The sequence below is a fragment of the Leucopleurus acutus genome (assembly GCF_964270905.1).
Source record: "Leucopleurus acutus genome assembly, chromosome: 9".
Classification (NCBI taxonomy): domain Eukaryota; kingdom Metazoa; phylum Chordata; class Mammalia; order Artiodactyla; family Delphinidae; genus Leucopleurus; species Leucopleurus acutus.
The window spans coordinates 51,159,385-51,181,006 of NC_139144.1; the positions used below are offsets into that span (position 1 = coordinate 51,159,385).

Genomic DNA, 21,622 nt, shown 5'->3' on the forward strand with positions numbered 1-21,622 from the left:
TAGCTTTGAAGGCCAGCGGGGCTTGACTGTAGTAGCTCCACAGGAATGGGGGAAACAGGGCACACACAAGGTCTTGTGAGGGCATACTTAGAGGGCACACATAAGGTCTTGTGAGCACCAGGACCCAGGGCAAAAACAGTGACTTCATAAGAGACTGGACTGGACCTACCTGCTGGTCTTGGAGGGTCTCCTGGGAGGCTTGGGCATCTGTAGCTCTCTCTGGGGTCATAAAAGCTGGTGGTGTAATATCGGGGAGTGTTCCTCTACTTGAACTCTTGCTGGAGACAGACATCTTTCTTGGGTAATTAGCATCAAGACCGGGTCCCACCTAACAGCCTGTAGGCTCCAAGACTGGAACACCTCAGGCCAAACAATCAACAGGCTGGGAACACAGCCCCACTCATCAGCAGACAGGCTGCCTAAAGACTTCCTTAGCCCATAGCCACCTCTAGACATGCCCCTTGACATAGCCCTGCCCACCAGAGGGCCAAGACCCAGCTCCATTTACCAGTGTGCAAGCACCAGCCTCTCCCACCAGAAGTCTGCACAAACATCTAGACCAGATTAACCCACCATAAGGCAGACACCAGAAGCAAGAAAACTACGATCTGGCAGCCTGTGGAACCAAGTCTGCAAACGCAGGTCAGAACCTACCCTGAGACCAGCTGGTCACTGGACCTTGGGTAATGAGAGGGAAAGTGTACTGCTGGGACACATAGGACATCCCCTACAGGGGGCCACTTCTCCAAGGTCGAGAAACATAACTAAACTTCCCCGTACATAAAAATACAAATAGAAATTTAGACAAAATGTGATGGCAGAGGAATATGTTCCAGATGAAAAAAGAAAAAAACCCAGAAGAGCTAAGTGATGTAGAGATAGGCAATCTACCTGAGAAAGAGTTAAGAGTAATGATTGTAAAGATCATCCAAGAAATCAGGAAAAGCATGGATATACAGAGCAAGAAGGTACAAGAAGTTTATAGCAAAGAGGCAGAAAAATATAAAGAGCAACCAAACAGAGATGAAGAATACAGTAATTGAAATGAAAAATACACTAGAAAGAATCAACAGCAGAATAAATGAGGCAGAAGAATGGATAATTAGGTAAGTGAGCTGGAAGACAGAGTGCTGGAAATCACTGCTGCGGAAAAGAAAAAAGAATGAAAAAAAAACAAGGACAGTTTAAGAGACCTCTGGGACAATGTCAAATACACCAACATTCACATGATAGGGGTCCCAGAAGGAGAAGAGAGAGAGAAAGGTCCTGAGAAAATATTTGAAGATATAACAGCTGAAAATTTCCCTTAACATGGGAAAGGAAACAGTCACCCAAGTCCAGGAAGCACAGAGAGTCCCATATAAGATTAACCCAAGGAGGAACATGCCCAGAAACACAGTAATCAAACTGACAGAAATTAAAAACAAAGAGAAAATATTAAAAGCAACAAGGGAAAAACAACAAATAACATACAAGGGAATCCCCATAAGACTATCGGCTGATTTTTCAGCAGAAACTGTACAGGCCAGAAGGGAATAGCATGATATATTTAAAGTGATGAAAGGGAAACACCTGCAATGAAGAACACTCTACCCAGCAAAGCTCTCATTCAGATTTGATGGAGAAATCAAAAACTTTACAGACAAGCAAAAACTAGAAGAATTCAGCACCAGCCAACCAGCTTTACAACAAATGCTAAAGGAATTTCTTTAAATGGAAAGAAAAGGCAACAATTAGAAACAATAAAATTATGAAATGGGAAAACTCACCAGTTAAGGCAAACATAGAGTAAAGGTAGCCAAACACCCACATGCAAATATAACACCAAAACCAGTAACTGTGAGAGAAGGAAAGTACAAATACAGGTTATTTAAAATGCATTTGAAATTAAGATATCAGCAACTTAAAACAATCATGTATATATATAGACTGCTATCAAAACCTCATGATAACCACAAACCAAAAAACTATAATAGATATACATACAAAAAAGAAAAAGGAATCCAAGCACAACACTAAGGATAGTCATCAAATCAGAAAAGGAGAGAACAAAAGAGGGAAGGAAGAAAATAGACCTATAAACACAAATCCAAAACAATGGCAATAAGAACATACATATCAATAATTACCTTAAATGTAAACAGAGTAACTGCTCCAACCAAAAGACGCAGACTGGTTGAATGGATACAAAAACAAGACCCGTATATAGGCTGTGTGAAAGAGACCCACTTCAGATCTAGAGACACATACAGAAGGAAAGTGAGGGGATGGAAAAAGGTATTCCAAACAAATGGAAATTAAAAGAAAGCTGGAGTAGCAATACTCATATCAAAGAAAACAGACTTTAAAATAAAGAATGTTACAAGAGACAAAGAAGGACACTACAGAACGATCAAGGGATCAATCCAGGAAGAAAAGATAACAATTGTAAATGTATATGCACCCAACACAGGAGCACCTCAATACACAAGGCAAATGTTGACATAAAGGGAGAAATTGACAGTAACACAGTAATGCGGGGACTTTTAACACCCCACGTATGTCAATGGAAAAATCATCCAGACAGAAAATTAATAAGGAAACACAGGCCTTAAATGACACACAGACCATTGGATTTAATTGATATTTATAGAGCATCCCATCTGAAAGCAGAAGAATGCACATTCATTTCAAGTGAACATGGAACATTCTCCAGGAGAGGTCACATACTGGGCCACAAATCAAGTCTGGGTAAATGTAAGAAAACTGAAATCATAACAAGCATCTTTTCCAACCACAATGCTATGAGATTAGAAATCAACTAACAAGAAAAAAAGTATAAAAAACACAAACACGTGGAGGCTAAACAATATGCTACGAAACAACCAATGGATCACTGAAGAAAACAAAGTGGGAATCAAAAAATACCTAGAGACAAATGAAAATGAAACCACGACGATCCAAAACCTATGGGATGCAGCAAATGCAGTTCTAAGAGGGAAGTTTATAGCAATACAAGCTTACCTCAGGAAACAAGAAAGATCTCAAATGAACAACCTAACCTTATACCTAAAGCAACTAGAGAAAGAAGAATAAACAAAACACAAAGTTAGCAGAAGGAAAGAAATCATAAAGATCAGATCAGAAATAAATGAAATAGAGATGAAAACAATAGAAAAGATCAATGAAACTAAAAGCTGGTTCTTTGAAAAGATAAACAAAATTGATAAATCTTTAGCCAGGCTCATCAAGAAAAAAAGGGAGAGGGCTCAAATCGATAAAATTAGAAATGAAAAAGGATAAGTTACAATGGACACCACAGAAATACAAAGGATCATAAAAGACTACTGAAAGCAACTATATGCCAATAAAATGGACAACCTAGAAGAAATGGACAAATTCTTAGAAAGGTACAATTTCCCAAAGCTGAACCAGGAAGAAATGGAAAATATGAACAGACCAATCACAAGCACTGAAACTGAAACTGTGACTAAAAACTCCCAACAAAATCCAGGACCAGATGGCTTCACAGGTGAATTCTATCAAACATTTAGAGAAGAGTTAACACCTATTCTTCTGCAACTCTTCCAAAAATTGCAGAGGAAGGAACACTCCCAAAATCATTCTATGAGACCACGATCACCCTGACACCAAAACCAGACAAAGATACCACAAAAAAAGAAAATTACAGGCCAATATCACTGATGAACATAGACGCAAAAATACTTAACAAAATGCTAGCAAACTGAATCCAACAATACATTAAAAGGATCATACACCATGATCAAGTGATATTTATCCCAGGGATGCATGGACTGTCCAATATCTGCAAATCAATCAGTGTGACACACCACATCAACAAATTTAGGAATAAAAACCATATGGTCATCTCAATAGATGAAGAAAAAGCTTTTGATAAAATTCAACACCCATTTATGATAAAAACTCTACCGAAAATAGGCATAGACAGAACCTACCTCAACATAATAAAGGCCTTATATGACAAACGCACAGCTAACATCATACTCAATGGTGAAAAGCTGAAAGCATTTCCTCTAAGATCAGCAAACAAGACAAGGATGTCCACTCTTGCCACTTTTATTCAACATAGTTCTGGAAGTCCTAGCCATGGCAATCAGAGAAGAAAAAGAAACAAAAGGGATCCAAATTTTTAAAAAAGGCAGTAAAACTGACCATTTGCAAATGATGTGATACTACACATAGAAAATCCTAAAGATGCTACCAGAAAACTACTAGAGCTCATCCATGAATTTGGTAAAGTTGCAGGATACAAAATTAATACACAGAAATCTCTTGCATTCCTATGCACTAACAACAAAAGATCTGAAAGAGAAATTAAGGCAACAATCCCATTTACCATCACATCAGAAAGAATAAACCTACCTAAGGAGGCAAAAGATCTGTACTTCGAAAACTGTAAGATGCTGATGAAAGAAATCGAAGATGACACTAACAGATGGAAAGATATATTGTACCATGTTCTGGGATGGGAAGAATCAACATCTTCAAAATGACTATAATACCCAAGGTAATCTACAGATTCAATGCAACCCCTATGAAATTACCATAGGCATTTTTTGCAGATCTAGAACAAAAAAATCTTAAAATTTGTATGGTAACACAAAAGATCCCGAATAGCCAAAGCAATCTTGTGAAAGAAAAATGGAGTGGGAGGAATCAGGCTCCCTGATTTCAGACTATACAACAAAACTACAGTTATCAAAACAGCATGGTACTACCACAAAACAGAAATACAGATTAATGGAACAGGCTGGAAAGCCCAGAAATAAATGCAGCATCCATGGTCAATTAATCTACGACAAAGGAGGCAAGGATATACGATGGAAAAAAGACAGTCTCTTCAGTAACTGCTGCTAGGAAAACTGGACAGCTACATGTTAAAGAATGAAATTAGCACATTCTCTAACACCAAACACAAAAGTAAACTTAAAGTGGATTAAAGAACTAAATGTAAGACCGGATACTAATAGGTCTTAGAGAAAAACACAGGCAGAACACTCTTTGACATAAAGTGCAGCAATATCTTTTGGATTTACCTCCTAGAGTAATGAAAACAAAAATAAACAAATGGGACCTAATTAAACTTAAATGCTTTTGCACAGCAAAGGAAACCATAAACAAAATAAAAAGACAACACACAGAATGGGAGAAAATATTTGCAAATGATGCAATGGACAAGGAATTAACCTCCAAAATATACAAACAGCTCATGCACCTCAATATAAAAAAAAAAAAACCCAATCAAAAAATGGGCAGAGGATCTAAATAGACATTTCTCCAAAGATATATGGACAGCCAAAAAGCACATGAAAAGATGCTCAACATTGCTAATTGTTAGAGAAGTGCAAATCAAAACTACAATGAGGTATCACCTCACACCCGTCAGAATGGCCATCATCAAAAACTTTACAAACAATAAATGCTGGAGAACGTGTGGAGAAAATGGAACCCTCTTATACTGTTGGTGGGAATGTAATTTGGTACAGCCACTATGAAGAACAGTATGGAGGTTCCTTAAAAAACTAAAAATAGAGCTACCATATGATCCAGCAATCCCACTCCTGGGCATATATCCAGAGAAAACCTACATGCACCCAGTGTTCATTGTAGCACTATTTACAATAGCCAAGACATGGAAGCAACCTAAATGTCCACTGACAAAGCAGTAGATAAAGAAGATGTGGTACATATATTCAATGGAATATTACTCAACCATAAAAAGGAATGAAATAATGCCATTTACAGCAACATGGGTGGACCTAGAGATTAGTATTCTAAGTGATGTGAACCAAAGACAAATATCATACGATATCACTTACATGTGGAATTAAAAAAGTGATACAAATGAACTTATATACAAAACAGAAATAGACCCACAGGCATAGAAAACAGACTTAATGTTACCAAAGGAAAAAGTGGGGGGAGGGATAAATTAGGAGTTTGGGATTAACATATACACGGTACTATATATAAAATAGATAACCAACAAGAACCTACTGTACAGCACAGAGAACTATACGCAGTATTGTTTAATAACCTATAACATAAAAGAATTCTGAAAAAGAATATATATTCACTTTGCTATACACCTGAAACTTACACAACATTGTAAATCAACTATATTTCAATAAAAAAGAAAAGAAAAAACAACACGTATTGCATTTAGTTGTCACGTCTCTTTAGTTTCACTTTATATATCAATTTATTTTATCAATACACATCAAATATTATATTCGTTATTTTTTTTAGAATCTAGGTTAATTGATACAATGCACCAAATCTAGATTATAAACAGCACTGATAGTTACCCTCTTGAACATCTCTTTACATGAGTCACTTTCTGTAATAGTTCTGAATGTTCACAGACTATACAAATGTTCACCTCACATAATAATGCTGATTATTTTTTGAAGTGTTTATAACAATGTACCCTCACTAGTGGTTTGAGACACAGACTATCTAATACATCTTGTTAGGCTTCATATTTTTTGCCATTGTCAAACTTAATTTTGCCACTAAAGTAGGTATAAAATGCTATCTCACTATGGTCTTAATTTGCATTTCCCCTATTACTAATGAGGTTAAACATCTTTTAGATTTACACTGGGATTTATATTTCCTCTTCTGTGAAATGCCTGATCATGCCTTTCCTCTTTTTATTCTACTGGGTTGTCTTTTTTATTAATTGGTTCCTTTTATCTCTTGGATATATGCAACAAATATCGTCTCCCAGTTTATAGTTGTCTTTTCCCTTTAAGGTATCTTTTTTTTTTTTTTTTTTTTTTTGCGGTACGCGGGCCTCTCACTGTTGTGGTCTCTCCCGTTGCGGAGCACAGGTTCCGGACACACAGGCTCAGTGGCCATGGCTCACGGGCCCAGCCGCTCCGCGACATGTGGGATCTTCCCAGACAGGGGCACGAACCCGTGTCCCCCGCATCGGCAGGTGGACTCTCAACCACTGCGCCACCAGGGAAGCCCTAAGGTATCTTTTGATGAACACATAATCTTAAAGAATGTGAATCCCGCATTCATCTTTTATTTTACGGTTAGCATTTTTTGTTTCTTATGTACGAAACTTATCCCTACCTGAGGTACCAAAGATATTCTATATATTTTTCTAAAGGTTTCAAAGTTTTGACTTTCACATTTAAGTCTAAATTCACCTAGAAATGATTATACTTGATGGTGTGAGGTAAGGGTCCAATTTCACTTTTTTCCATTATATAACCAATTGACTCAGCATCATTAATTGAAAGACTTTCCTATCCCTATGGATCTTCAATGGCATATCTGTTAAGTTTTTTTTGTATATGATTGTGTCTATTTTAGAGTTGTATATTCTGCTCCATTGGTTTCTTTGTTTAGGTCTCCCAATACCACATTTTCTTAATTAAAAGATGTCTAGTTAAAATAGGTCTTGATATTGGAGAAGTCCTTTCTACCTTGTTCTTTAGATCTCTTGCAGTTATTTTTGGTCCACTGCCCTCCATATAAAATTTGGAATGAACTGGTAAAGTTCTATAACAAATCCTGTTAGAATTTTTTGAACCTATAGATTAATTGGAGAATAACTGACATGTTTACAATATTGAGTCTTCCCATTCCAGAATACAGTACATAACTTCCATTTAATTATATTTAAATTGCCTTTTAATAAAATTTCATGAGTTTTCTGCATATACACCTTCCTTAGTTACTATGTTTATTCCTATGTACTATGTGCTTTTTGTTATTATTGCACACGGTATATTTTAAATAACATTTTTGAACTCTATATTCCTGACAAGTAGATATGCAATTAATTTTTAACAGCTTTATTGAATTACAATTAATTTTCATATATTTACCTTATAATCAGCTATATTATTAAAATTTTTATTACATCTAGTAAATTTTCTATAGATTCTTTGGGATTTTCTGTGTAGATAACTGTATTATAAAATATCAAGTTTCTTTCTTTCTAATCCTTACATCTTTATCTTTCTTTGGCTAAGGATCTCTAATACAATATTGAACTGAAGCAGCAATAATGGACTTCCTTGTTTTCTTCCTGAGTTTAATGGAAATGTGTCTAGCATTTTACCATTGGAACATTTACTGTAGGATTCTAGAATTTTTATCAGAATAAGTTAGAATACAAAGGAACTTACCTAACAGAGAGAGAATGGTACCAATTCTCTGATATTGTCAGGACTTGGTTAATGGCCCAGTATGTGATCAAAAAGATTTCATGTGTGCTTTGAAAAAATATATTCTCTGATATCTTAGTGTATGCTTTAAGTATTGAACTATAAGTTCATAAAATCAGCATATTAAGTCTACTCTATGTTTACTTATTTGCTTGCACTATTATTAATTGCATGAGCAGTGAGTAATTCTCCCACTGTGGTAGAGAATCTGTCAACTTCTCACTGTAATCATGTTAACTTTTGCTTTATATATTTTAGGGCTAATTTATTAAATGCCTACAATTCAAAATCTTCCTAGTGATTTGAATCTTTTGTCACTAAAAAGTATCCCCAATAATGCTTTTGCCTCTTAATCTATTTTGTCTTATATTAATACAACTTATCTTTTTAAATAAATATTTGTCTGGTGAATCTCTTCTCATTTTAAATTAAATCCTTCCTATGTCCTTTTGTTTTAGGTATCTTTTTAAGCAGCAGAAAATTCTTTTTAAAATCAATCTGAAAATCTGTGTTTAGCTGATAAGTTTAGACTACTTACATTCATTTTGATTATAAATGTTTCTATTATCTTACTTTTTGATTTCTAGCTCCCTAACACATACATATTTTTATATACATATGAAAAGTAAACACTGATTTTTACATGTACATATAAATGTTCATATATATATGTATGTGTGTGTATTGGAGTATATATATGCATGTGTGCATGTGTATGTACATGTGTGCATTATATTTGGTATGAGATGAGTTTGGTTTTAATTTTTTTCTTCTTCTGGTTTGGAATTACCCACCTTAATTCTATCCTTTCAGTCCTTGCCCTTGGACTAAAGGGCATCATTAACTTAAGTTCTAAAGTAAGATAATACCTGGGGACTTCCCTGGTAGTCCAGTGGTAAAGAATCCGTCTTCCAATGCAGGGGATGCGGGTTGGATCCCTGGTCAGGGAACTAAGATCCCACATGCCATAGGGCAAGTAAGCCTGCGTGCCACAACTACTGAGCCCATGTGCTCTGGAGCCCGTGCGCCACTAGAGAGAAGCCTGCGCACCACAACTAGAGAAAAGCCCATGTGTTACAAGGAAGAGCCCGTGCACCACAAGGAAGAGCCCATGCACCCCAAAAAAAGATCCTGCATTCTGCAATGAAGATCCCACACGCCACAATGAACACCTGATGCAGCCAAAAATAAAAAAATAAAATAAAATAAACATTAAAGTGTATTGTGTAGTTTGTTGATGAATTAAAAAAAAAGTAAAATAATACCTTAAAGAGTAAAGAGGACATTAGAACACTTTAATTGTGGTCATCTCTCTCTGATTTATATGCTATTGTACTGTCTTTTTGTAAAGTGTAAAAAGACATTATTATTTTACACAGACACTGTTTAGATTTATATACAAGTTTACTATTTTCTTTAACCATTGTTTCAGATCTTTTTTTTCTGAATTATTTCTCTCCTTCTTGAAGTTTATTCTTTAGAAAACCCTTTAATATAAGTTTAATGTGGCAGTAAACCCTCATAGTTTTTGTTTATCTGAAAAATGTCCTATATTTCAAGAACAGAGGAATCTGTATGCTAGGGATACAATTCTAGGTTGAAACTTACTTTCTATCAGAACTTTAAAGTTATTAGTCTACTGTCCTCTGGCTCCCAATATTACTATTGATAAATATGCTGGCTCAAAGCTTAGTTTTCTACATATAGGGTATTGTAGCCACTGGCATCTGTCTTTAGGGCAACCTGAATCTCTATTGCACGCCTACTGTTATTGTTCCCATCTCTGGTTTTGCCTCACAGTTTGTTCCTTTTTGGGGGTGTGACTCCCATTTAGAAATACATCAACAAGTATTTTTTTAATCTAGGATCTAGTTGGTTTGAAGTGGAAGAGGCCCCCAGAGTATCTACCTTGCCCTCTGGCTGGAAGTAACACAAACAGGTTTCTTTACAGCAAGACTTTTCAAGTTTTTAATATCCTAGCCTAAATTAAAACCATCTAAGAGGGGGATATGATATCTGGCTCTGCCCAAACTTATTTGACCAGAGCTTCGTACAGAACTAGTCTTCCACAAAATATAATTTGAAAAAAGAAAATCCTGCTCTAAAGCTTCCTTTTTAAAAAATTTGCCCCAATACAGAAAAGAAATAAATTCAAAAAAATATTATCTTCAATACTCCTATTCCACCCAAAGAATCCCATTACCAAGGCTAAAAAAAAAAAAAAAAATTAACTTCACAACATGCCAAGAAACATATTCAAAAAATAATGATACACAATCTCTGTCCTCAAGGTGTTCAGAGACAAGAGAATAAGTAAAATACAATTTGGCAAATGTTCCACTAGCAGTTTAATCTAAATAGTTTCACAATAACTGTCTCTTTAAGACTGTGACAAACTGTCTTTGTTTCTTTTTAAAATGCATATAAAATAACATGTATCTTGTCTGATAATTGTGGGATAACTAGGAACCGTTAGAAAATAAAAATTGGAAATGTAGAGCTCAGAAACAACGTACCATATTGTACCTACTTTTGGCTATAGACTAAACCATTACAGATTTTTTTCAACTAACTGTTGCCCAATACATTATTCCAATTTTCAAGAGTCACACTATTCTAGGCCTAGAAATACTAAAAATGTTTTTTTAAATCAGACATCTGTTTTTTAAATGTTTACTAAGTTTTTTACTTTAAACTGTAAGAATCTCAGGTCATTAAATAGTTTCAACTCTTCTGTATAATTTTGTATGTATAAATACAAGTGGAAAATACATTTATAGATACCAAATAAAATGAAAGGTTGACTTTGTTATTTTCTATTATTCAGCTTTAAAATCTATACTCGCTTTTCCTGGTAGACAAAATCTCTAATAGCCTATAGACTCTTCTCACAAGGAGTAGTTCCTAAAGCGTTAGTATCCATTACCATCATCACTGTGAAACTAGCTACTTAAGCTGTTAAGTCCCTGATTTTTCAACTCCTTGCCGCTGGGCAAGTTGATGTGTACAGGTAGATTTTCATCATCAATTCATGAGATATTACCCCAACAATTCTGAACTTTTTGTACTTTACTCTTTTCTTCTTGCCATTACCCACTCCCAACCACATGCAACTGAAGGCAGGGATTAGAACCTTAGATCACTTAAAAATGTACAAACAGAAAGATATGATAATTCCCCCCAAATTAACTAATTAACAAATTGATTAACAGAAAGATGTTCATCCTTGTTAGCTTTTAAAAAAAGACATATTTTTAAAATGAGAAATTAAGAGCAGAAATTTGTTACACTGTCATTTTAACTATATAGCATGAATGCCTAGTGCCAGAAAGGTTACAGAAAATTAGGTCCCAATGTACATTGCTACTTACAGTATAGATTGAAACAGTTTAACAATATAATCAATAATTTTAAAAGCATTTATATTCTTTAAACTAGTATTTGCATTGTAAAGATTCCGTCCTAAGGAAATAATTTAAAAAGCAAAGTTTTCACACAAAAATGTAATAAAAATGTTCGTTTTTAAATTGTAAAATAAAAAAAATTAGAAAACTACAAAAAGTTAAGAAAGGGAAGATTATATAAAATCACATTATATCCATTCAGTAATATGTTGCCATTATGAAGATACATACATTGACTGTATAATATGGTAAACTGTGATAAGTGGTGGGGATAGAAGCAAGATATAAAATTGTACATGCTAAACTATTACAATTTTGTTTCCAAAGGAGTCTGAAAAGAAATATGTCAAAATATTAAAAGGAGGATAAGGGATATTTCTTCTTTGTTCTTTCTACAATTTTTAAAAAAGTTTTCCATGGAAAGGATTTTAATATTTCTGAAAATGAAAAGTTTAAGTCAATGAAAAGCTTGCCAATACCTTACCCACCACTTCTTTTTCTTATGTTCCCCATTATGGCAAATTGTCCCTGTTTTCCCCCTCCACCTTTCCTAAAGCCAAAGTAAAATTTTATAGTTCCTTTTGTTAATGTGAAAGGGCACATTCCTCCTATAACTATTCAATACGCTATTAATTTCTAAAACAATACGCTAATGAAATGAATAGACAAAATTTACCTTATTTCCTTCTTCTTTAAATTGGGGATTAATTATTTTTACAAAAGAGTAAAACAATTGACGAATTCTGGAATCTCCAATAAATGCAATATGTTTATCTACAAGGCAGTTCTTCGCTTCACTGAAATCAACAAAGACATCAATTAGAATAAGGAAAATCAGCATACTGGCACTTTTCAAAGCACATAATTTGTGAAGAAAGTAGTACAGCATTATTATATACACAGTTACGTTGCTTTAGAAATAGGTGGCCAGGTTTGTTTAACCTACCAGTCCGTGTATGATCGACTAACTCTCAATAATAACAGCCCTCATCTAATAAGTGTTTCAGATGTACTCTAACCATAGTAAGTGCTTTATATCCGTTGTCTCAGAATAACTCCATGAGGTAGCTATCCAAGTCCCAAAGCAAGAGTCCTTCATTCACGGGCAATTGCCCTGGGCCTGGTTATCTCTCACCTGAGATAAAGCAGATTGGTCCAAAGCTTTCCCTAATGCTTTAGAGCGAGAATATTCCTTTGGACTCACCCCTAACTCCTACCCTGTCAGCAATTCTCTACCATCACATAGAGAGGTACCATCTATCACTTTCCCTGATTCACCAACACTTTTCTACCAGATATTAAGACCCATCTTAGAAAAGAAAACAAACAACAAAATGAAGAAACTACCTGATTTTGTACTTATGCATCATACAGCTGTGAGGTTGCCAAACTTTCTCTCCAAGAAATCTGCCACTTGAGAGAAGGTATTCACATGAATCATTTCCTATAGTAATTAAACACAATAATGTTGTAAACAATAGTTAAATTCTTATATGTTGGTTATTTGACCCCATTTAAGCCTTTGAGATGAGGGAGTACAGAGTTTTCTATACTTCACTATACCCTCTAGGTACATATCACTCATCCATGAGAAGCAAATATTAATATATTAATATTCAAGAGGATAAGAGCCACTAATGACAGATTCTTTACCTAGAAAATACTTCATCCCCAAAGCTACATTCACTGCTTTGGTAGTTCCTTCTGCTTCAGGTTTTCCTTCCAAGGATATCACCTTGCCTCAAACTAGCCTTTATATCTGTTTATCACTCCTACTTCTAGTTGGGAAAGAAGAGTTTAAGGGATAAAAGAGAAGACTTTGGAAATGACTTCCTATTCGACTATTATAGTACTCAGTGCATTAGCATATCTGGAAACCTAGTAAATACTGAAGTATTTTATAAATCTACTCCCTAATTTTCACAGCCTCCCTGGAAGTGGGGTATCCCTATTCTGTAAATGTGCCAAGGAAGACTTATGCAAGAACTTCTGAAAAAGCTCAATAAAATTTCATCCTTTTGCAATCTCACGAAGATAAGACTTAAAACTATGTTAGTAAAATGGTGGCTGAAGATACACATGATCAGTACCAGTAATGAATGCTGTTGTTAATATTTAGCCCCTCCACTTCTCTCGATTGTCTCTTGCCTCCGTTAGGATGACCAACCAACTCCTCCCAGTGTGGTTGGGACTGCCACAGTTTTAAACAGAAAATTCCACATCTGCAAAACCCCTCAGTCCTGTGTAAACTGGGACAGATGGCTACCCTGCTTCCTTTGGCCATTTTACCGTACATTAGCTTAATGTACATGGTCAATGTACGTGGTTAAAAAGGGGATTGGAGACATTAAAAAAGTTCAAATATGTCAAATGGATGAGGGAAAAACGAGATGTGTACATTAACTGTGGGGTTATAAAATACATGTGTTTTTAAATTTGATTTCTAGTTCTTTATTAACAGTCAACAGCGATCTCTATTTGTTTTACAAATAGTTAAGGTCAGGATAGGGCATCTGGTAAAAATACTACAGAACAAAATGGTGGGGATAGGGAAGACCGAAAGATATTTAAAGTAGAAGAACACATCTCTTTTCTCAATCCAGTTATCCATTTATCTGGTCAACATACAGATAACGGTGATACAAATACAAGACAGGTATGCATAAATAATGAAAGTGTTGACACCACAGTGTCATAAATTCTAAAAGAGAACAGGAAGGAAAAGTGAAAATACTGCATTATTCTGTTGGTGAAAAACTGGATAAGGAAAGTAGAATACCAATTATTACATTTCTGCAGTTACATATGTGGCCTGAGCAGTTTTTTCTGTATTTGAAAGATTTTTTAATAACATCTAAGGAAACTATAAATAATCAGTTAATTCTTTCCAATTCTTAAAAACTAATTCTAGTTCTAAAAAATTATGCTATATAATCGAGGAGTAAAAAAAAAAGGACTAAAGGGACACACAATTATTTCCTAAAAACAGCACTCCTGCTGCATTCTTTTATAATGGCCATATAATAAAATCCTATTAAAAATCTAGTAAATGTTTAAAATTTGGATGAAAATTCCATATTTATAGCACCTCTACCTCTTTAAATACATCTATTAAACTAAGTGAAAAGTTAGTAATCCATCTATTTTCTAAAAGTTATATGAAGTTGTAAATAACTGGTATTAATTCTGTGAAGTTTTTCTTCCTTTTCTTTCTTCTTTATCCCTTCCTTTTTTTTTTTTTTTTTTTGGTGGTGTTGTTACTTGATTTTTGTTTTTTAATAGAAGCCTAAACAGGAACACACGTTGATCAGTCTTCAGTGTGTGGGACTATACTCTTTGTTAACCATGTCTATGGGTTATCAATATGATTTTGTGGAGACTGAAGTACCATACCAACATCTTAAAATAACCAATTTTCTCCACCAAAAAATGTGTTTTAAAATGCCAAACTCTTCTTCCTCTCTTCAATATTACTACTCAGACATTATTTTTCAGTAGTTCAGCTAGTAGAAAACAAAAGCTCTAATCTCAAGAACCCACATTAGAAAAACCTCATAGCAAAACAGATTTGAAGTTGTCACTAACCAAAAGACACTATAAACACAGTACTGTAGAGACTACTAGTCTTTCCAGGGAAGAAGTTCTTAACCTGGTAGTGAATGCTAGTTAATGGTTACTCTTCATAATATATTTTATATTGCAAATTAAAAAAAAATAATCCTTGTATCTGAAATTAATAGTCTCTGTATCACATCAGTTAAGGTCCATTCAAAAGACAGAAACTATACCAGCTATTTTAATAGAGAGAATGTAATATGACGAACTGTTAGGAAAGTAAAAGAATTGCTAATTAGATAACTGACAAGGCAAGAGGAGACTGGTTTTTATATATCTGTCAGCAAAATAATGGAAGTAGTAGTAATAATAAATACTATTATTATCTGATTTTAAAAAATTAACCGGATCTAAAATAGAAAACTCCACAAAATTCCATACTCTAAAACTAGTTCTCTTTTCCTGGGAAGGAAATATTTTTAAAATCAAATCACTAAATGTAAATCTAAATGTTAAAATAAGTTAATGTGCCACATTTTTATTATGTATACTAACTACATGTAAACATCTGCTGGCATATTATTTTCCTTTCAAAATTTACCCAGAAGCACCCCAAACAAAAGAAAAAAAAAAAAGACGCAGTCATTGTTTTCAATTGCTTCATATAATTTTGATAGCTACTTTAATACAACCAGCGTGAAATGAAAGTTGCCAAGTGCTCAGATAAATCAAGCTAGGAACACAATTAAAAAAAAAAAGCAACTAAAGGGATAGAATTATCTACTTCAACTATCTCCAATACAAAGATTATCTAGATGAATAGCTGTCTTCCTCTTCATTCTGTTATCTTAAGCATAAGCATTCTGGTTTGTCAACCTAAAGTCTGAGGTTTTCATGCATGATTTTTCTATAATAGAAAAATACTAAGAGTAAACAAAATAAGTAAAAAGACAAACAAGTTTTAAAAAAACTGAAAAACAAAATAGAACTAAAGAAAACATCTGATGTGCTAAATAAACCGTAGCTTTTATTTTCCTTTGAATAGAATACCTCTGGCACATTGAAACTTTAGACTTAATCATCCTACCAAGGCTGTGCGTTTCTTACTATCCACTATGAAAATACCAGATCATAGAGTTTTACAATATGATCTGCAGAATATTTTATTTGCCTAAAATTCAGCAAGTTATACTTTCGTCTGTGCTGAAAAATCACAATTTACATTTTTCTTTAGATAAGCTAGGAGTGCCTCATTACAAGTTGTGTCATGTAGATCAGGATCTTTCTAGCGGTCAAAGAAAGAAAAGGCTGAGAGACCTAGAGCTACTTCTTTCTTGCTTTAACTTCTGAAGTTTTGAACTTATTTTTCTCCAAAACATGCAATAATATTTAACATTTAACATTTAATATCCCTAGTGATAGAAAGGAATTAGATTAGAATTAGATTTCAACAAAATTAAGACGTTTGAAGCAAGTTAACTTTATTAAAAAATTCAAATTCATCTAGGTTGGAACTACCCTTAAGGCTACAGATACTGGCTTCTTGTCAGAGAAATGATGTTTTTAGTCTGTAATCACAGTATTAATGGACATTTTGTGATTCAGTAATGTTAAAATTTAGAAAAAATAAAATTAAAAGAATATTTTTTAAAAGGTCATTCTATTATATTTTGTGAAAATAATATTAAGAATGCAACCCCCCCCCACAAAACTCTACCTTCTAAAGTTGAGATCAGAACATGCTATTAGAACACGAAATTAAATTAAAACCAAAAGAACGAAATGCAAGGAGGAAAGAGAAGGAAATGAGGACTTTGAAAATCTATTTCTTCAATAAGTGTTTATGGAGTTCCTACCGTGTGTTAAGCTCTGATGATTTAAAAGATGAATAAAATACCCTTGGAAGCTCAAAGTTTGTGTGGGGCTGTCAGATACAAATTATTATAATACAAAATGATAAGGATGTACTAGTTACTGTAGAAACACTGAATTCCTAATTCCTACTTCTGTGCTGGTGACATCCGAACCAGGACTTGAAAGAAAAATCTGTACTTTCTTTCAAGGAGAGAGACAGGTCATTGCAGGCAGAGAAAATCAGATATCTGTGAGATATGCAAAAGGGCAAAGCATATTTGGACTGTGAGCCTGGAGTTCCGGAAGAAGGAAGAAAGATAAACATAGGTAATAAAAAGTAAGCTTTACACATGCAACTTTTAGAAAATCACCATTTACTGGAAAAAGGATAAGAAAACTCTTGTCTGGCACTGTGAGGCTGAATTGGTATTTTTAAATGGTTTAACCCATGTCCCGCTGGAAAATGCTTTCTCACTCCACCTTTTATACATCACCCCTGTCTAAGAGGCTCTGAGAAAGGCAGAATATAACATAATGACATGAGGCAGACTAACTGGGTTTTAAATCCTAGCTCAGTCAGACTAACTGTGTATCTTTAGGCAACTTAACCTCTCATGCCTCATTTTTAAAATGCAAAAAAAAAGGTTAAAATGTAAATAATACTGTAATTAGCTGAATCTAAGACCACTGATTATAAAATACACCATTATTTTAGATAACAGTAGGAAAAAATGTTATCAATTAAACTTTGACATGCAATCAAAGTTTTAAAAACTCATCTTGATTACAGAGATACTAAAAAAGGTGGGGGAAAGAAGAGGGGAGGATGAAATCTGGTAATTGTATCTACCTCATTGACTGGTTGTAAAGACAAAATTAGTTAAAAGATGTAAAACCTTTAGTAGAAGAGCACCCGGCATATAATAAGTGCTCAATGATAGCATGTGGTTTTGCCAAGCCTTACTTCCTGTAGTGTGTAATGTTTTACTTTCTGTAGTTCGTAAAGCAAGAGATACTGAATATGTGTATTCCAACTGCATTCAGTCTACCTTGCCTGAGGCAAACTCATAAGCATGCATTGAAGATTTTAATATATAGCCTAAACCTCTATATCTAATATAAGGTCCTTTCTTATTATGAAGATTTATGATACTATGATTCAAGCGTATGGTTATCCTTGTGTGAAAGGCACTGCATCTGACTCAGTTTCACACTGCCAAAGCATGAGGTTGGCTAAAAAGTGCCTGGTAAGATCGTTATTTTCCCCAAACTGTCTCTGGCTCAAGTTCTTGACATTCAGTATGGGCATGTACACACACCAGGTGTACTGCTTCACACTCAAGACACTAAAGCACCTACGAAAGCTGATGACTAGCTTCTGGAGGAGGCTTTATAAACAATCCCAGATTGCTACACGACTCATAAGTTTCCATCTGACATTCTATTTTCCCTGCTAATGAGAGAACTTGAAAGGATGAAACATATAATCTAAATACAATAATTAGGGTCCAAGCTTATCAAAAGATAAAAGCACAGTTTTAAAAAGGGAGGTGAGGGGCACTAGATGTTTACATTTAGGACCATAGCATCACAGTTATAAAATTTATCTCCACTACCACATACATAAAATTGAGTTAGATTACTGTCGTCTTATACCAAAATAGCATAAAATGATAGCAGTCAGAAAATTTTCTTTAAAATTACCACAAATTAATGCATCAAATTGCTAGTTTTATTTTGTGTATATAAGTGTTGGACTTGTTACAGCAACTGCAGATGAAACAAAGTCTTACCAGGTCATGTGGCGGTGATCTATAGGAGGCTGGAGGAGAAAGGCCAAAAGGGTATGAATAATTTATCTTTTTCAATCGATTTAGTGTATTTATATAAAGGGCTATTCATCCAGTATGGTACTAGAGTATAAGAATTTTAATTCTCAAGCATTGCAGAAACAAAACAGCAGAATTGATCAAAATGTCCTTCACTTTGAAAGATTCCCTAAAATGAGAAGAGTTCAGATTCCAGTGGCCTCTTTACTGGATATTTTGCCAAAGTAGGTGTGAAGTTAAACTGGAAATGCGTTAAATGCGCACCTGTTACACATTACATCTTGACCAATTAATCTCACAATCACCAAGAGCTTTCCAGATAATGGCTTCGATAATACTAAGAGCCACAAATAAAAGATCCTATCGTTATTAATTTCCCTCAGCCTGTCAAACTCTAACCTAGTAGCATTTTTACAGAGAAAATGAAAAAAAAAAATCAATCAACAAGGACAAGTAAATGCCCCTTATGACTGAAGAATAATTCGTTCTGAAACAAGGAGGTCGTATTTCCTTTTCCTCTTTACACCAGTCTCAAAACCCACACCGAAGACCTCCTCTCAAACTGCTTCCAACTTGTTTTCATAGCCCAACTCAACTCCTGTCAACCTGTAACTTCTTTTCAAATATCTGCCCCAGTGGCTTTACTTTGTAAAAAGTGTGCAACCAGAACGCTTTAAACGCTTCTGAATCACAAAGCCTGGGTGACACCTCCTCCACTTGGCCAAGAGCATCTTTTGCCAGCTGTCACCCGGCGGCAAAGGAAAATGGGGCGGCCCATGCCGCTGTCAAACAGCTTGGCCCCGCTGTTCCAGGGCAGAGGCCGGATAAAACAAAAGCTAAAGAGCTGATCCCCTAGGGCGCAGAATGGGTGACCCTACTTGGGGCGGAGGTGCCCCATTGCAGGGCGGCCTTGGCCTTCACGCGCCCGGGGTTGGCCCCGGAGGGCCGCCTGCACGCCTCCTGCACGCGAGCCCCGGGCCTGGCGCGTCTCCCCCGGCGCAACCCGCGCAGGAGCCGGGACCCCAGCAGCCACTGGGCCAGGCCTGGGTAAGCGCCCCCGTCCGCAGCGCAGGCTGCTCGTGGGGCGCAGGACCATGGGCTCTCTACCCGTGGCCGCCTGTACTGGGGTCCGCTCGGTCGGTCGGGGGCGCCTGGCCCGCCGCCCGGGCCACCTGGGGGCACCTCCTCCCCCGCGGGCTGGGCGCGCCGGCGGGCGGCCGCGTGAGCGTGGGCGTGTGTCGGGCGAGGGGGGCTGCGTCCAGCCTCCGCGTCGCCTCCTCCCCCAGCCGGCCCGGACAGGGGGAGGGCCCGCTCACCTCGGTAGCGGCGGGAGGCGAGGTGGCACAGTGCGAGCAGCAGCACGGCCACCAGCGCCAGCACCTTGGCGCTCCTCACGCTGAAGTAGTGGTTGATCTCCCGCTTGCCCAGGTTGTAGGCCAGAGCCGCCATCTTGGTTCCTCCATGACAACAGCGCGCGGCGGAGCGGGGAAGGGGCGCCGCACAGGGGCAGCACTGGAGCTGCCGCCGCCACAGCAGCCAGGCGAGGAGCGGCCGCCAGTCCCCGCGGCCGCCACCCGCGCCGCCCGCCGGCGAGCCTGACCCCGCGGTGCCCCCGGCCTCTACCTGCCCCTCCTCGGCCGCGACCGCTTCAGCGGCCTCCCCCCAGCCCCGCCGCCGCTGCTCCGCCGTGCCGTTTCCCCAGGCGCCCTGGACGCCTGTCTCCTCCCCTTCCTCCTCCTCCCCTTTAGCCTCCTGTCTTAATAGCGGCTGCGCCTGTGAGGGGTGTCCGGATGCCGGGTGCTCCGGGGTCACGGGCCACAGACGGACCTCCGGGGTCACCGGGTCACGGGCGGCGGCAGTAGCGGCAGAGACATGGGGATGTAAGGAGAGGGGAGCAGGGTTCCACCCCGACCCGAGCGCGAGCCCGGGGCTTCAATTAGCTTACTGGCCGCTACCTGAGCCCAGGTGGGGGCAATATAAGTACTGTTCCGGAAGACAAGTACACATCACTCCACTGCCTCCTTCCGCAACACACCTTTTCGTGAGCTTTCTACTTCCCGAACCTGCCCAGCAGGATGCGAAGGCCACCCCAATGTCACCGGGGCTTATCGTCAGGCTATCTGGTCAGTCTGGCTGCCCCCCAGGCTTGCCAAGTGTAGAGACTGCTGGTAGCCTTAGCACCCAACCCACGGGTAAGACCAGTCTTAACTCTTAACTCGTTGCTTTGAAGCCCATTTCTCTTGCAACTTGAAAAAAGTCCTCGGTTTGCCCAGTTCCAGTGGGTGAAACTCTACCAAAGTACAGAGTAGAAGGTACAAAGAGTACAGAGTAGAAGCTTAGCTTAGTGTAGGTGTTGGTGAGAAAAGAACCCCACTCTTAATTTTTGTTTACACAAGGGTTGGCTAGGATGGGCCAAACATGAAAAAGCGTCTCAGGATAGTCATTCCTGCTCCCGGAGTTGGTTAATGTTCCGTGGTTATCAAAACAGGCAGCACACCTTTGCCTTGGTTAAGAGCTTGTTATTCCCTCATGTTTTGTTTTCTCCTTTGCTGCCTTCCAGGTGGGAATGGTTATTTACATTGCTTCCCTTTCTACTTGTTTAGAGTGAGTTATTGATTAGTTAGGGTGTTTTCAGGTGTTCTTTGCAACTTTCCCATTTAGCCATTCCTGAACTTGTGTTTATAGGCCCCTCTTAAAATGATAGAATGTTAGATATGAAGAGACTGTACAGATCTTGTCATCCCAATTTTTTCATCTAAGGACTCTTTTT

General features: G+C 37.2%; 1 protein-coding gene across 1 annotated transcript in view; it reads right to left on the reverse strand.

The window, feature by feature from the left end:
* CASD1 (CAS1 domain containing 1) overlaps window positions 1-20,534 on the reverse strand; it is a 75,626-nt gene extending 55,092 nt beyond the window's left edge. Inside the window, exons 1-3 of the mRNA XM_082846777.1 lie at window positions 20,169-20,534; window positions 12,962-13,058; window positions 12,291-12,411 (exon numbers count right to left, since the gene is read on the reverse strand). Of these exons, the coding sequence (XP_082702903.1) occupies window positions 12,291-12,411; window positions 12,962-13,058; window positions 20,169-20,301 (351 nt within the window). The 5' untranslated portion in view covers window positions 20,302-20,534. The remainder of the gene's footprint in view (window positions 1-12,290; window positions 12,412-12,961; window positions 13,059-20,168) is intronic.
* Between the last annotated feature and the right edge of the window lie 1,088 nt (window positions 20,535-21,622).